The following is a 15,217-nucleotide window of genomic DNA, read 5'->3' on the forward strand; positions in this document are numbered from 1 at the left end:
TCAATGTAGTTTTGTATCACTGCACAGAAACCAAAATAAATTTCAAATATTAAAGCTATAAAAACATTAAATTTATTAAAATGGCAATCAAATTGATAGAAATAAGGCCTAATACAAGTGAAAGGTCATTAAAAAAAAAAAAACTTCAGCCTTTGTTCACCTTTCCATCCAGTCCCCCCCGTATGTACCAATAAATGGGAACACCATCCCTGACCTTTGTACGCTCGTTACGTAGCTTTCCACATTCTGATCCTGACTGATTTCCAGCCCCACTCCTCCTCGCCAGGCAGCCCATGTTCTAGGTCTAGGAGGCGGCTGGGTTATTTGTCTTACAATCAGTTACCTCTGTGGTTGTCATCTGCTGTAACCTTGGCCTGGGACGTTCTTTCAGTCTGCTTCAACCCCCATGAACTCATCTTTCCAGTCCAGTGTCGTAACTGCTAACATCACCCTTTGCTGTGGATTTTTGGAAGATAAACTTTTGAGGCTCAGGTACTGAGCTCCATGAGGGTATCTTGGTGCTGACCCAGTGGAGACCCAATGTTACTGTGAAAATAAGACAAACCTAGGGCCTGGCTGCATGTGGATTGGACATTTCAATATATACTTCGCTAACGTCTTTACCCCCAACTCCCACAACCACATTGAGACTACCCTAGGTGTTTCCCCACCCTCTGAAAGACCCACTGGAACCAACAAAAACGGGCTCTCTGGGGGCCTCTGAACCCACGGAACTACAACCAAAACCATGCCCAGGTTTTGACAAAAACCTCTCTAGGCACCCTTTTCCAACAGCAGTATGGAACTCCTTCGGTGCAGCAAGGAGAATGAAGGAAGAGAAGCCTCAGGACATCTGGCCCAATCTGCTTCAGCTGACCAAGACTATGGAGGGTTCTGTCCACCTGACCAAAAGAATACTCAGTTGGACTCTTCTGGGTTGGGAGGCGATGGGAGCGCAGTGTGCAAAGCACTGCTTGACCAAACAGGCTGCCCAAGTCACTGGGCCACCCCGGGCCTTTTACCAGGGATAGCAGTGTTAGCTCTGAGCAATCACCTGCCCAGCTGGAAGAGGTGCAGCTTGAGAACTGTGATTGAAGAACTGTGACCTGTGTGTCAGACCTCTTCAGAAATCAAAAACAGGTTAGAGTGCCTTCTGTGAGGAAAGAACGAGTACAGGAAGACATTATGGCTAAGTCCAGGGCTGTGCCATAGCACCAGCCAAATTCCTCAGACTCCACTCTGGACTAATTCTTCTGAGCCTGGATCCTTGAGTTGAGATTCTTAAGGTCTAGGTACAAGTTCCGCTTCAGGATGGTGCTGCTGCACAGTAGGGCCCCTTGCAAGGCCCCCACCAACCCACAGGTGAAGACATCCTGGCCTAGGAGACAAGAGCACAGGCCCATGAGCATCTTCCCCAAGCGGGGGGACAGGGAGCAAAGGCTCTCATGTTCATCCCTCCAAGCTAGGCCACCCACGGATGGCTTTACATCAGGACCAGGGTCCATAGCCTGCTGGGGTAGCCCATCCCCATGTGGAAGGCTGCAGGGGACAGTAGGATCTGCAGACAGAACAGAGTACTTTGGGTGACCGGGAGGCCCGGGGTTGTAGGCCCTAGAGAAATGGGGCAGTGTACCTGTCAAGTAGAGGTTGGGAATGGGGCTTTGGGCCCTCATGGAGGTCATCACATGAGGATGTAGGCGGTCCAGGTCATGGCTGGCCCCATAGCAGGCACCCCAGGGAGCAGCCAGATAGAACTGGTAGGTCAGCGGGGACCCTCCAACCACACTCTCCACCTGAGGAAACAAAAGGCAGCAGAGTGGGAGTGGGGCCTTGTGAGATCCTCGTTTCCTCCCTTTTCTGTCCTCCTCAACTGAACTGTATGCCTGCATGGGTTCCCTGCCCTTCCCTGGAGCTTAGTTATTTCAGGGCTTTATTTCCCTCCCCAAAAGAAAGAGCAGAAATGGCACCGAGAGGTTTGTTGTCACTACCACATGGTCTGCCCGCCTACCTTCCCCTCCAGCTGTGGGAACAGCCTCATCACAACCGACAGAGAGGCTTCAACAAAGGAGTTTTTGAGTGTCTCATAGTCGCTGTTCCACTTTCCCTCTGCCTTCTCCTGCCACTCTTCAAACCACTCATAGCAGGTGGGCACCAGTACGATCATCGTGGACCGGTCTGGGGACACAGCTGGGGTTACTAATGCCAGGCCCCTTCCCTGCTCCGGCCCCCGTGCCGCCCCCGACCGAAAGGCCCACCTGGGAACCGGTCCTCCCAAGTGGGATCCTTGGCTGAGGAGGAGGCAATGAAGAGGATGGGCAAGTGCTCTGCAGCCTTTTCCCTGGGCATCGAGACGTAGTGCTCCATCCTGAGGGTGAGGGCTGTGGCTGCCGATGCCAGGCCTTGGCTCCTCACTGCCACTGCCCCAAGGACAGGCCAGCCCCCGGGACCCCCCACAGGGATGAAGCTGAGGCCCACTCCGTAACTGCTGCGGATTCTCCAGCATCAGGGGAGGAGGCAAGAGCCCCGTGGGCTGTGGGCCCCAGCTGACACCCCCCCCCCCCCCCCCCACATGCACACACACGCCTTACGCCTTGTCGAAGTCTGTTTCAAAATACACAAAGTAGTTGGTGGACTGCAGCCCCAGGTCCTCCTTGGTGCCTCGTAGGCCGATGAAAACACAGAAGGCGCTCAAGCCAGGCCGCACCATCTCCAGCTGCTGCCTCACACCTGCCGAAGTGGAGGTGAGGGCCGTGTGAACACAGCCGGCAGGGGGAGCCGCTTCCTGACCCGGAAGAATTTGCTTGCTTTATCCACAGCCTCACCCTCGGTGACCAGCCTAGCATCTGGCCATCTTCACAACTCTTTTTTTTTTTTTTTTTTTTAACATTTATTTATTTTTGAGACAGAGAGAGACAGAGCATGAACAGGGGAGGGTCAGAGAGAGGGAGACACAGAATCGGAAGCAGGCTCCAGGCTCTGAGCTGTCAGCACAGAGCCCGACGCGGGGCTCGAACCCACGGACCGTAAGATCATGACCTGAGCCGAAGTCGGCCACTCAACTGACTGAGCCACCCAGGCGCCCCCATCTTCACAACTCTTATTTTAACACTAAAATAACAGTGTTGACAGGGGCCTGCTCTTCTCTGTCTTCTGCCTGGTAAGAACACACCCCCGGGCTCCCACTCCTCTGCCCACCCCCCACTTCTGCTCTAAGCCCCCTTGAAGGCCCAGGAGGCCCAGCTTCTCTAAGCTGGCTCAGTGCCTGCAATCTTCCCTATTGGCTTTAAGTTATGAGCAGATTACTGGGCTCCACACTATACAGACCATACATACGAACAGTAGTTTGTTATAAGCCTTGATTTCCATATTACATTGAATACAAGCCATCTAGGGGCACCTGGGTGACTCAGCTGGTTAAGCATCTGACTTCGGCTCAGGTCATGATCTCGCGGTTTGTGAGTTTGAGCCCCGTGTCGGGCACTGTGCTGACAGCTCAGAGCCTGGAGCCTGCTTTGGATTCTGTGTCTCCCTCTCTCTCTGCCCCTCTCCTGCACGTGCGCTCGCTCTCTCTCTCTCTCTCTCTCTCTCCCTCCCTTAAAATAAGCATTAAAAAAAAGAAAATGTAGGGGCGCCTGGCTAGCTCAGTTGAGTGTCTGACTTCGGCTCAGGTCATGATCTCACAGTTCGTGGGTTCAAGCCCCACGTCAGGCTCTGTGCTGACAGCTCAAGCCTGGAGACTGCTTTGGATTCTGTGTCTCCTTCTCTCTGCCCCTCCCCTGCTCACACTCTGTCTCCCTCTGTCTCTGAAAAATAAAATAAATGTTAAAAACAATTTTTAAAAATACCACCCCTCCTGAAATAGGTGTTCAAATAGTAACTATAAAGGAACAACCAGATTCACCATTAAAACAACAACAACAAAATGAAGATTTCAAAATTTAAAAAGCATTAAAAAAAATACAAGCCATCTAATGAGCAAATATACATAATTCCTAATGTGCTAAACAGGCTGAACAAGACTTCAAAATGGTAAGCAACGCAGATGAACAAATGCCAACACTGTTCCTGCCAGCTGGCATTTTAGGTTCAGGTGGGGGAGGAGGGAAGAGCACTGTAGAAGCAGGCAAGAGCCTCTGTGAGAGCCATCTGATGTCCCCTGGAGCTAAGCAGCTGGGCTCCCCCACCTCTCAACAAATGACCCCAGACCAGCCTTCTGGAAATGGCTCCCACAAAGTCTTACCTTTGTTCCCATTCCCAGGACCACCACCTGCCTGAGGGGTAACTGGGCCACTGGCTACTGTGCTTAATTTGTTAAACAAGCACTTGTTGAGGACCTAAAATGTGCTGAATCCTCTGCTAGGCTTTGGGGACACTACAAGGAATCAGATATGATGCCTGTCTCCTGGAAAAGAGGCTTTCCTGAAAGAAGTTGGCTTTCCTAATAGAGGCTACAAAGAGCTGAGTGCTATGTGTAGGGTGACCATAGGATTTATCATCCAAAACAGGCTTTTGAGAGTGAAAGGAGGCGGGATAGCAATTCCAGTAGGACCACAAGTAAGAGAATGACAGACCACTAGGCCATGGGGGTGCAATCAGGACAGAAGGGGAATGTGGGTTTCCACCGCCACAGGGAGGGATGGCGGGCTGCCCTGGGGCCGTAGGAGCACCTTCTCACCCGGGTTCCAGCATCTGGGGCTAATCTCACTGCCGGCTCCCCCTCTCCAGGTGGGATGGGGGTGATCATGGAGAAAACAGGGGGCCCAGGAGTGAGACCATCTAGGTCTCCAGAGGCCCTTAAGAACAGTAACTACCCCACCTAGCCCTTCCTTTTCCTTTTTCTCCCAACTAGAAGGATGGGGTCCAGGAACCACATACCTGGCAGAAAAATAGAACCTTGGGTCCCAAATAAGGCACACAATTATATCCAGGCTTTTTTCTCCATGCCAGCCTCAGGTTCCCTTACTGATACTGTCTGACGAGTCTTCCCCACTCAAACAACTTCCTCTCCAAACCATCTCCAGGAACCTCCTGAAGGCCCAGCAGTGGACTTAAGAAAAGTGCTCCTATTCACAGAGGCTCCCTCTGCCTGACCACCCCACCTCCACACGACTCCAGCCAGCACTGCCTGCCCCAAAGGCCACCAGACATCTGGTTCTCAACTCTGAGAGGTAGATAGACCCATGAGAACCCCCACCCCCAAAGCAGGTGGAAACAAAGGAGTCCCAGCACCTGGGGGTCTCCTGAGTTAAGCACCTTGGCTGCCACTGCCTGAAATGCTCTCAAACGGGGATTCATCTGAGACAACATCCAACTGCTCCTCCTAAGGGGGCAAATGGTTTTTCAGCCAGTTGGGGCTTGTGCCATTAGATTAGATACATAAAAGCAGTAAACACTGTAACTAGCTAAGGGAGGGCAAGCTAAACTTGTAACTCCTGACAAGGCGCCCTGGGGAGGAGGCAAGCAGGGGGAGGGGCACTGGGACCCATCAGAGCCAGGGTTCAGGGGTCCTGGGAGGCAGGGAGGCAGGAAGTGCCAAACGCAAAGTCTGCCAGCTGCCCTGCCACCGGCCAGTTTGCCACACCCCACGCAGCGTGAGGGAGGACAGGCCTTCTCTGGCAACAGACGCCAGTTGAGGCCCAGCTGAGTGAAGCTCCACATTTCTCAGTCCGGACGGGGCCAAGGACCCAGGCTTTCAAGTCAGAACCACCAGTGTTCTCATCTCAGCTTTGCTGCTTTCACCCGGGTGGCCTTGGGAAGTCACTTCACCCGTATGGGTCTCACTTCTCCTCCGGCCCCATAAACATTAGGATGATGACATCTGTCTCCCAGGTGGCAGTGAGGATCACGTGCCACGACAAAGGTAAAGCCTCTCACACAGACTTACCGAGAAAGGGCTCACCCACAGATATGCCTACTGCCCCTCACCCCCCAAAACCAGGCTTTTATTATGTTTGGACACAGCCTATCAGAAGAGAAGGCTGCATTGAGGGTTATTTCTGTCCGGGCCCCAGATTTCAAGCACAAGCCCAGAGCTCAAGGGACAGAAGAAAGCCAGAAGGGTACTCCCGCAGCTTCAGCCCCAGCAAGTAGCTGGTTCTTGAAAGAGGCAAAAAAAAAAAAAAAAAAAAAAAAAAAAAATAGAACCTTGGGTCCCAAATAAAGCACACAACAATTATAGCAAGACTTTCTTCTCCATGCTGGCCTTAGCTTCCTTTACTGATGTCAGACCAGGCTTTCCCACTCAAAGTGAAGAATTCAGGGAAAAAAGTAGGATTCATACCACAAACCCAAGAAGCGTTCCTTTAGGACGCTACCCACCATCATGAACTATTAGCTCTAAGATCTGGGGAAGCTGAAAACAGGCAACAGACTTGAAAGAGAAGAGGGCAAAGCGGGTGAGGTTATAGGGGATAAGGGGTAAACAGGCCAAGGACGGAATGAGAGATAAGGACCAAGGGGTCTGTGGGGGTGATTCAATACAAAGAAAGCTGCTTCCCAACCCCTAAACACAGAGGTCTTGCTGGGAACAGATGCTAAAGATGGTGTGCTCTTGCTCACCTGTTCTGCTTAAGGATGGTCACAGGGCAGTCAAGAGGAGCAAGAACACCAGCCTGGCTGGGCAGGCTAGCCCCAGAGGGGGCCCTGCTAGGAGCTTCGCAGAGCAAAGTAGCCCAGTCTTTTACCTGGCAGACAGCGGGCATTCTCTGGCAGTAGGTACTTGTAGGTATTGAAGAGTCCTGCGTTGGAGATCACAATGGGGCAACAGATGTTCACCAGCTCCTGACCCTTCTTCACAGTGACACCTGCAGGCACAAGAGCTTGGCTGAGGTTCTTTGCACTCCAGACTTTACACAGATCTCTCCCAGCCTACACTTTATCTTCTTAGACCTGGGCATCCAGCCCAGCTATGGTCAGGCAGGCAGGCTCCAGGCAAAACTGCAAAGCAAGTGAAACATCCTCAAGCATTCTCCGCCTAACCCCACGGTCGCTTGTGCACTTACCTTCCCTGGCTCTCTCCCCACACCATGTGGGCACCCTTTTCTGTAGCCAAACCTCCACACTAACCGTGACAAAGTTCATGGGCTGAAGCCCTTCCACTGGAATCCCAGGCCCGTCTTCACTGCTGCCAGACTTCTATTTCCAAAATACTCTGAGACCCTCCAATGACACCACAACCTCTGTAAGATAAACTCCAAAGTCTTGTACCAGCCTTCCAAGATCTGGTTCCTTCTGTGTCTCCAGCCTTGTCTCTGGCCACACGCACTAAACTATTAGGTGGCACCATATCAAACAGCTGATATTCAACCACTTTGACCTATAAAAACAGTAGCATCTTTGGGTTCAACCTACTTCCAGATGCCTAAAAATAGTCAGCTCTTTCATGCATCCGTGCCTTTGCACATTCTGTTCCCCCTGCCTGGAACATCCCAAAAGCTCGGGCTAGCTTCTTCTCACCCTTTATGACCTGCCTCAAGCACCTCTGCCCTCCTTCCTCCATCCTTAGTCTGTACCTCTGTATGACACTTTACATCTCAATGATCTTCCCTATGATTAGAAACTTCTTGAATTACAGATTTTCTTTATAGCCATCTCATCTTTTTATCTCCATCTTTTATCACCTAGCACCTGAAAAATACGAGTAATATTCTGAACTGAATTTAATTGAACTGATAAACCTACCTTGCTTCAAGGACCTCTTCTGGCTGGAAGAGGAACTTGCTTGTGGACATCAGAGAAAAATCTCACACAACCAACCACCTCTCCGGTCTCACCCAGCAACTTCCTAGTCTCTTCTACAAATGTATTCTCAGAGATCGCTGATGACCTTTTCTCCCTTGATTTTTTTGTGCAGTGGGCCATCCACACACCTCCTCCTTGAAAGACTCCTCTGGTGAATTCACTGTCACACCAGCCCTCTTCTTTCAGGTCTCTCTCTGTCTCCTTCCCTGATGTTTCTTTAAGCACCCCCTAATCATGGATGGCCTGTTCTGTTTACCAGAGTCCTTCCCTGCACACACCCTCTCCTCACAGAATTCATCCACGGTGGAATTCTGATGCTCTGGGCAGGTGGCAGTAAAGACCCGAGCCAGGATAACGAGATTCTAGGCTCCACTCTGCCATTTACAGGTTGAGGACAGAGCATCTCGCTGGCCTCCACAATGCCCTTTCAAGTGCCCAGGTTATTTATTCATCCCACCAATCACTAAACAAACATGTATGGAGCCTCTATTATGTGGTAAGATCTACAGGCATAAAGACACAGCCCCCAGGGCACCCGGATGGCTCAGTCAGTTAAGCATCTGGCTCTTGACTTTGGCTCAGGTCATGATCTCACAGTTTGTGGGTTCGAGCTCCACGTCAGGCTGTGTGCTGGTGGTGCACAGCCTGCTTGGGTTCTCTTCCTCTCCGTCTCTCTCTGCCCCTCCCCTATTGGTGTGCGCTCTCTCTCTCTCTCTCTCTCTCTCTCTCTCTCTCTCAAAATAAATAAACTTAAAAAAAAAAGAAGGCACAGCCCCTACATTCAAGGGGATCTTGGATTACTGGATCCCTATTTTTACCTATGGAATAAATGATCAAATACTGGTCTTTGGGAACCATGCAATCCTTTATCCTTCCTGCGTCCTTTCTAATCGCTTTCCCTGAGCCCCTGCTCTGGGCAATTTTAGCCCTGAACTCCCCGTGAGGAGGTCGGTTTTTCTATACCTTGTGCTTGTTTCTCTCTGCACCCCACTTCTCTCCCACCCCAGCCCAGGAGCCATGAAGCACGATGCGGGGCTCTCACCACAGGCTTTCCCAGTGGAGTCCAGCAACACACTCTGCACAGTAGCGCTGGTCAGGACAGCGCCCCCGGCCCGCTGAATCACAGGGATGGTGTGGAAAGCGATCTCACTGGTACCCCCTCGGGGATAAAAGGCCCCTTCCATGTAGTGGTTCGTCACCAGAGCGTGCATGGAGAAGGCACTGTGCCTGGGGGTCACACCTACAGAAGGAAGGAAGGGGCGATGAGGCCAGAGCAGGTGGCAGCAGCATTTAAAGAGGAAGACAGATTCCTGTCAAAAAGCACGCAAGCCTCGGTCTGCCCACCCCAGGATCCAAATGATCCCCAGGGCTAAGGGCAGCCAGAGGGCCTATCTATTGCCATCCAAACACAGGGTACCTTACAGATCCGGGGGCCAGTGGGAATGTCCTCCCTCAGAGTGACATGCTGCTGAGACGAGGGAGGACACGGTTGGCTGAAAAGGAAAAGCATCCAGGGCATGGCGCAGGGAATGTGTGCCAGGGAGTCCAGCAGGTAGGTGGACAGACTTCTCACCCAAGAGCTCCAGAGGGCCTTGGGTTTATCCTGCTCCACTTCAGTCAGGCAGGTTCAGGAAGAAAGACTGAGAGCCAAGAGGGCAACACCTCCTCCTCCAGGAGCCACCCAGGACTCCAGGCCAGTACCCACCGTAAGTGGGGAAGATGTAGCTGAGCACCGCCCGGAGCTCTGGGGAGGCCGGCAGCTGCCGCAGGACCTCATCCAGGCTCTGGGTGGAAGCATGAAGAAAGGCAGAGAAATGGGTGAGCGGCCCCCACTTGCTGAGCAGCTGAGCTATGCGCAATGGGAGGGTCTTCAACAAGATGGCCAGGACGACTCCATGGGACACCGCCTGAGGAAAAAAATAAGCAGCGAGGAGCCACTGTAACGGAATCACCATTCCAATAGCCTGCGCACCAGCCCAGCACCGGGGCCCAGCAACATTTAGCCCTGGCCGAACTTGGATTTTTAAAAATCTGTACTCTGTGAATTTTTCCCATTCCACATTCAGATGAGTCCTTTTCTGCATTTCGGTTTCCTGCCCAAATTCCTTTCGAAAAATCCCATCTGGTCTCAGATGAAGTAAAAACAGGTGTGATCTGACCACACAGAAGCCAGCTTAGTCCAAAAGGAGAACACGGTTCCTGTCCTCCCCCCAACCCCTCCCGCCAGAGGCCAAAGTGAGAGTGCCTGCTGTCAAGTCCAGCCTCCAGAGAAAGGGCCCAGCTGGGCAGAGGCCAACTAGGGTAGGGCTAAGTTCAGGGCAGACTTGACCGGTCCTCCCTTTCTGCCTCGCCCACCGGTCACTGCACTAATGAAGGTCAGCCTTGTCGGGAATAAACGGGGGGTGGGGGTGGGGGGTCCGCAGCACATCCATGTTACCTTAACCAGCTTTATATATTTGTCAATGGCAGCTTCCTCCTGGGGAAACTTCTCCTTGAGGCCCTGAATGTAAGCTTTCTTCCCACTGTACATGGGGAACTCTTTTCGGCCGTTGGGTCCTTCTAGTACCATGATGTCAAACGGAGAAGACAAGGCGACCCATTCCAGCTGCCCCTCAGTGATCTGGTCCAGGATAAAACGGCTACTCTTGCCCTCTTGCATGTGCCCGACATAATGGATTCCTGTTGGGAGACGGAAGAACAAGGTGTCATAGGGATAAGGGAGCCGATCCCTGGAATGGTAGATAAAAGAAGCGAAAGGAAAGAGGTAGTCCTGCATGGCTGAGTCCGTGCCCGGAGAGTGCTACCCACAACTTTCTGTGGGGAGGTGCTGCAGCAGAAACCACCAGATCTCCACCCAGTTCAGCTCCCTGCGGTGATGGCTGTCAGACAAAGAAAGTGGTGCCCAGAGAGAAGCTGGGGCCTCCAGAACAACAGAAACGTCCAGTGTCATCCCACAGTGGCTGCTCCAAGCCTCCTAAAGATACAGCCATGTTCCCAACCCCTTCCCACACAAGCCTTACCTGTGTCAAATTCCAGGCCATTCTTTCCAAAAGTATGACAACAGCCTCCTGCCTTGGTATGTTGTTCCAGTACCAGAACTCGCTTGCCAGCTTTGGCTAGAATCGCAGCTGCAGCCAGGCCCCCAAAGCCACTGCCGATCACCACTGCATCCAGCTTCTTTGGCACTCGGCTGACTGAGAAAGCTGCAGCAGAGGGAAGAGTTGGAGGGTGAGCTTCTCAGGCAGGGGCAGCAAAAGAGCAAAGACACGGAAACCAAGGAAGGCTCTGCTAGCCTATACAATGCAAGAAAACTCCAGTGCAGTTTGGCATGGAGCAACCGACTAAAATATCTCAAACATTGCACCTGGGAAATACTCAGGACCAGCCAGGCAGATTAAAGACAGTGATTTGGTTTTACTGGAGCCGATTTAACTAAAACCAGTATGTACCTGGGGATTTTACCTACTTTAAAGAAAGCAAACAAATCACAAACAGAAATAGAAAGCTGACAATAATAATACAGGCTGAGAAACTTAAGTGCAGATAGAGAGCTAGGGAAGAAAGAAACAAGGAAACGGGGGACACAGGAGAGTGCTGTGGGCAGACTGTGGCTCTTGGAATTGTCCATTCACAAGTCGGTTATCTTTGAAAAATACAGGGTCTGTAGGCACCAGTGGAACAGCCTGGTCCTATGATGGTTCTTCAAGATCCTGAAGCAGAGGCTTGAGCAGGACAGAGCTGAGAAATCATTGCACCACCCTTTCATATCAGAGAAGTCTGGAGGCAGAACTAAGGGATCAGCACCTAAGCAAGATAAAAGGACAGCACATGGTGCCACGTGGGCACTTCAACACATGATCTGTTCTTTAAAGATCATTCTTGAAGAACTGAGATTTGGAATTTTTCCAAGCTGCAAGAGAACTTGGGAAACTTTTAACTTTTCAAACATTTTTAGAAAAACGTCTAGGGCGCCTGGGTAGCTCAGTCGGTTAAGTGTCCGACTTCAGCTCAGGTCATGATCTCGCAGTCCCTGAGTTCGAGCCCCGAGTCGGGCTCTGTGCTGACAGCTCAGAGCCTGGAGCCTGCTTCGGATTCTGTGTCTCCCTCTCTCTCTGCCCCTCTCCTGTTCACACTCTGTCTCTCTCTCTCTCAAAAATAAACATTAAAAAAAGAAAAACGTCTAGTGAAAAACACATTTTATATCACAATTCAGAATACAAATAAGTATATAATCTAAATAACGGGAGTTGAAGTTTCACAATAACTGAAATAGAAGTATTACAGAACTATGTATGATGACTCTGATATTTTCTGTTCTACTACATTTTGAAATACAACCTACTAAATCCAGTTCATGATCCACTAATAGATCACACAACCTGGCTGGAAAAAGTTACTTTTATTTTTATTTTTTTTTTAATTTTTTTTAATGTTTATTCATTTTTTGATAGAGAGAGTGCGGGTGGGAGAGGGGCAGAGAGAGAGGGAGACACAGAATCTGCAGCAGGCTCCAGGCTCTGAACTGACAGCACAGAGCCCGACGTGGGGCTTGAACTCACGGACCGTGAGATCATGACCTGAGCTGAAGTCAGACGCTCAACCAGCTGAGCCATCCAGGTGCCCCAGTCATCTCACTTCTAGACCAACCCGAGAGAAGTGGAGTAATTTGCTAATAATGGCTATGCAGTAAATTAATGACAGAATCCAAGCTAAAACCCTCATCTCAGAAGTTCAGACTAACAGTCTTTCCACTTAAAACAGTATTGTCTCCGCCCGTGTCACAAGATGTGTCACACAGAATTCTAAAATTTACAAGTGGGAGGGACCTTGGAGATCAAAGAGGAGATCTAACTTTTTTTTCTTAAAGCAGCACAACCCTTTCTTTAAACCTTATGAGGAACCCCAAAGTATGTTCTAAAGATGATAGTGGAGATACTCTGGTTGACCAAAGAGCAGCTCTCAGCCTGAGGCACCCTGTTGAGCCTCTCCCAAAGTTTTAGAACCAACCATAAGAGTTGGGACGAGGCATAGCCACTCAAATCACTTGATGGGCGAAATACAATTTCCCACATGGGTTGGAAGAGATGTGCAGCTCCTCCATGCCCTTGAACCATGGGGGAGAGTAAGGGGGAAAGTTAAGGTCTTATAACCAAGTGGGGGAAAGGTCTCTTGTTGTCTATCCTGCGGGTCATGGACCTGTTCCTGGCTATGCCATTGGTGAGGGAGCATGAGGCAGGCTGAGGGGCAAAACACAATCTAGTACCCCCCCCCCCAACACACACACCCAACTCCAGGTGGGATCTGTGTGATAATCCTTGGACACTCCTGGCTACCCAAGAACAAAGGAAAAGGGTTTAAGTGCTTGCCATGGTGATGTGGGAAACTAAGGCAAATGAAAAATTAAATTCCCTTACTGCCTACAGCCCATTGACGAGTCCTTGAAACTGGTAGAGTGACCTCCCTGTCGGAGCTTAGCTGTTTCAATGATGGCACTTTGCTAGGGGCAAAAGAGAACCTGAGCTTAGCATTGTCACAACCTTGAGGACCCATCTTGTAAGTCTACTTCCTTTATCTCAATTACCCCAAAATATATGTTGGTAATCATACTCCAAGCGTATGGCCTCCCAATATACATCTATGTATAGATGTAATAGAACCTCTCATGACTGAGGTTCTGTTAAACGGTAATTGGTGTTTCCCTAGCAACAGCTCGCCCCTCAAGGTCCTAGAAACCTTGCTTCCAAAATACCTTAGCGACTTACTCTATCCCTGACCCCCTCCCAACCTGAGGGTATATAATGAGTTAACTGTCACAACCTCAGTGCAGCTCTTCCTGCCCATGGGTCCTGTCCCTGTGCTTTAATAAAAATCACCTTTTGGCACCAAGAATTTTTTTTTTGGCCCCAGGCTCAGGACCACCCCACCATCACCCCCAAAACTTCATCGCCATGACCTCAGCAAGCGGAGGACAGGACCCCGGCCCGTGGGGCCACTATGGCCTGGGGGCCTGCTTGGGCAAAGTCTGTCACCGGTAGGAGACACGAAAGCGGGGCGCCTCCACTTTCAAGGAAGCCCTCCCAGCACTTTACATATGGGGAAACTGAGGCCCAGGTGGGCAGCGGATCGCCGTGTTGGAATCGGAACGCAAACCTGAGAGGCCGCCCAAGTACAGCCTTGGAGCCCTTTTCGCTGACCTTGCTTGAGAACCTTTTTCCTGGCCTCTTTGTCGGTCACCAGCGGCGCGGAGGGCCGCCTGACGTCCTCGGAGAAGGGGTTCGGGGAGCTGCCTGCGAACGGCCGCAGGTGCCCTTTGCAGAGGACCGCCAACAGCGGCACAACCAGCAGCAGCAGCAGCAGCAGCAGCGAAAGCCACATAGCGCCGGCGGGGCCCAAGGACGGGGTCCACAGCCACGACCCCCAGCCTGTACAGCGCGCCTCCGCCGCTCGTATTTATCCTTCCCGGCCAGGAGGCGGAGGCAACATCGACCTTTGATCAGCCAAAACCTTTCCGGCCTGGAGCCAGGAGTCCGGCGCGGACTGGCCCTCCGGGCGGCTCGTACTCCTGCAGCGCCAAGTTTCCCAGGCTGCCGGGAGGCGGGGCGCTCCGGGCCCGGAGGCTGAGCCGGGACGCCGTGCGCACGCGCGGGGCGGCCGGGGGCTGACGGAGACTGGGAAGGCCCGGGAGCCTTGGTCGCGGCCCGCGAGCCCCCAACTCTGCGGAGGACGCGTGGAGTGGAGATGGTCGTCCCGGACCTAGACAAGCCTGGGAGCTGCAGGCCCGAGAGAGAATCCCGTCCGGGACCCAGAATGCCTGGGTTCTGGTCCGCGCTCTGCCGAGGGCTCGCCGAATGACCCGAGGCAAGTTGCTTACCTGTTTTCAGTACCTAGTGGCGAGGAGGTTTCCGTCCGGAATCCACACAGCCCCAGTCTGGCGGGGTTTCTTGATGGAGTGAGATTCCTGCTGAGATCGCGAGTCACAGCCGGCGAGCACCCAGCCCTGTGCCCTCCCCCCCCCCCCCATCCCGCGATGGCCAAACGTTCCGCCCTCGACCGCGGCGGCCCAGTGGATGGCGTTGCCTGCGGCGGGAGCCCGGAGGCGCCCCCAAGCCGCAGGTTGGGGCCCCACGGCACCTACCCTCCTTCCGTGGGGTAGTGAGGGTCGGGGAGCTGCCAGCGACAAGCCTGATGAAAGGATTAAAGAAGGACTGTCAGACCTACGTGGTCATTTGTATTTAACGTATGGACCCAGTTTCTGTATTAAATACCTATTCAGAGAGTGAAAGCTCCAGCAGGAAGTTTGAAAATCATATCCCTTAATGTAGCTCCTTGCCTAAAGTGGGTGCACCATAAATCCTTAATTTGGTAAAGGATCCGTCCTTAGAGGAAGGCCATTTCCTTGGGCCCAACTATAAGGAACTAGCCTAATGTTGCTGGGAGTGACTTCTTGCATTACTTGCTTATTTGACAGAATTTTGGC

General features: G+C 51.8%; 1 protein-coding gene across 1 annotated transcript; it reads right to left on the reverse strand.

Annotated features, from left to right (window-relative positions):
• Nucleotides 1-49: 49 nt before the first annotated feature.
• Nucleotides 50-14,335, reverse strand: RETSAT (retinol saturase). The gene is made up of 11 exons (XM_049652049.1): nucleotides 13,935-14,335; nucleotides 10,761-10,943; nucleotides 10,178-10,419; nucleotides 9,446-9,647; nucleotides 8,783-8,980; nucleotides 6,684-6,803; nucleotides 2,589-2,727; nucleotides 2,256-2,365; nucleotides 2,009-2,175; nucleotides 1,634-1,793; nucleotides 50-1,378 (listed from the first exon to the last, which is right to left on the reverse strand). Exons 1-11 carry the CDS (start codon nucleotides 14,113-14,115, stop codon nucleotides 1,245-1,247), a joined length of 1,836 nt encoding a protein of 611 aa, XP_049508006.1. The 5' UTR covers nucleotides 14,116-14,335; the 3' UTR covers nucleotides 50-1,244.
• Between the last annotated feature and the right edge of the window lie 882 nt (nucleotides 14,336-15,217).

This window comes from Panthera uncia (assembly GCF_023721935.1).
Source record: "Panthera uncia isolate 11264 chromosome A3 unlocalized genomic scaffold, Puncia_PCG_1.0 HiC_scaffold_12, whole genome shotgun sequence".
Lineage (NCBI taxonomy): Eukaryota > Metazoa > Chordata > Mammalia > Carnivora > Felidae > Panthera > Panthera uncia.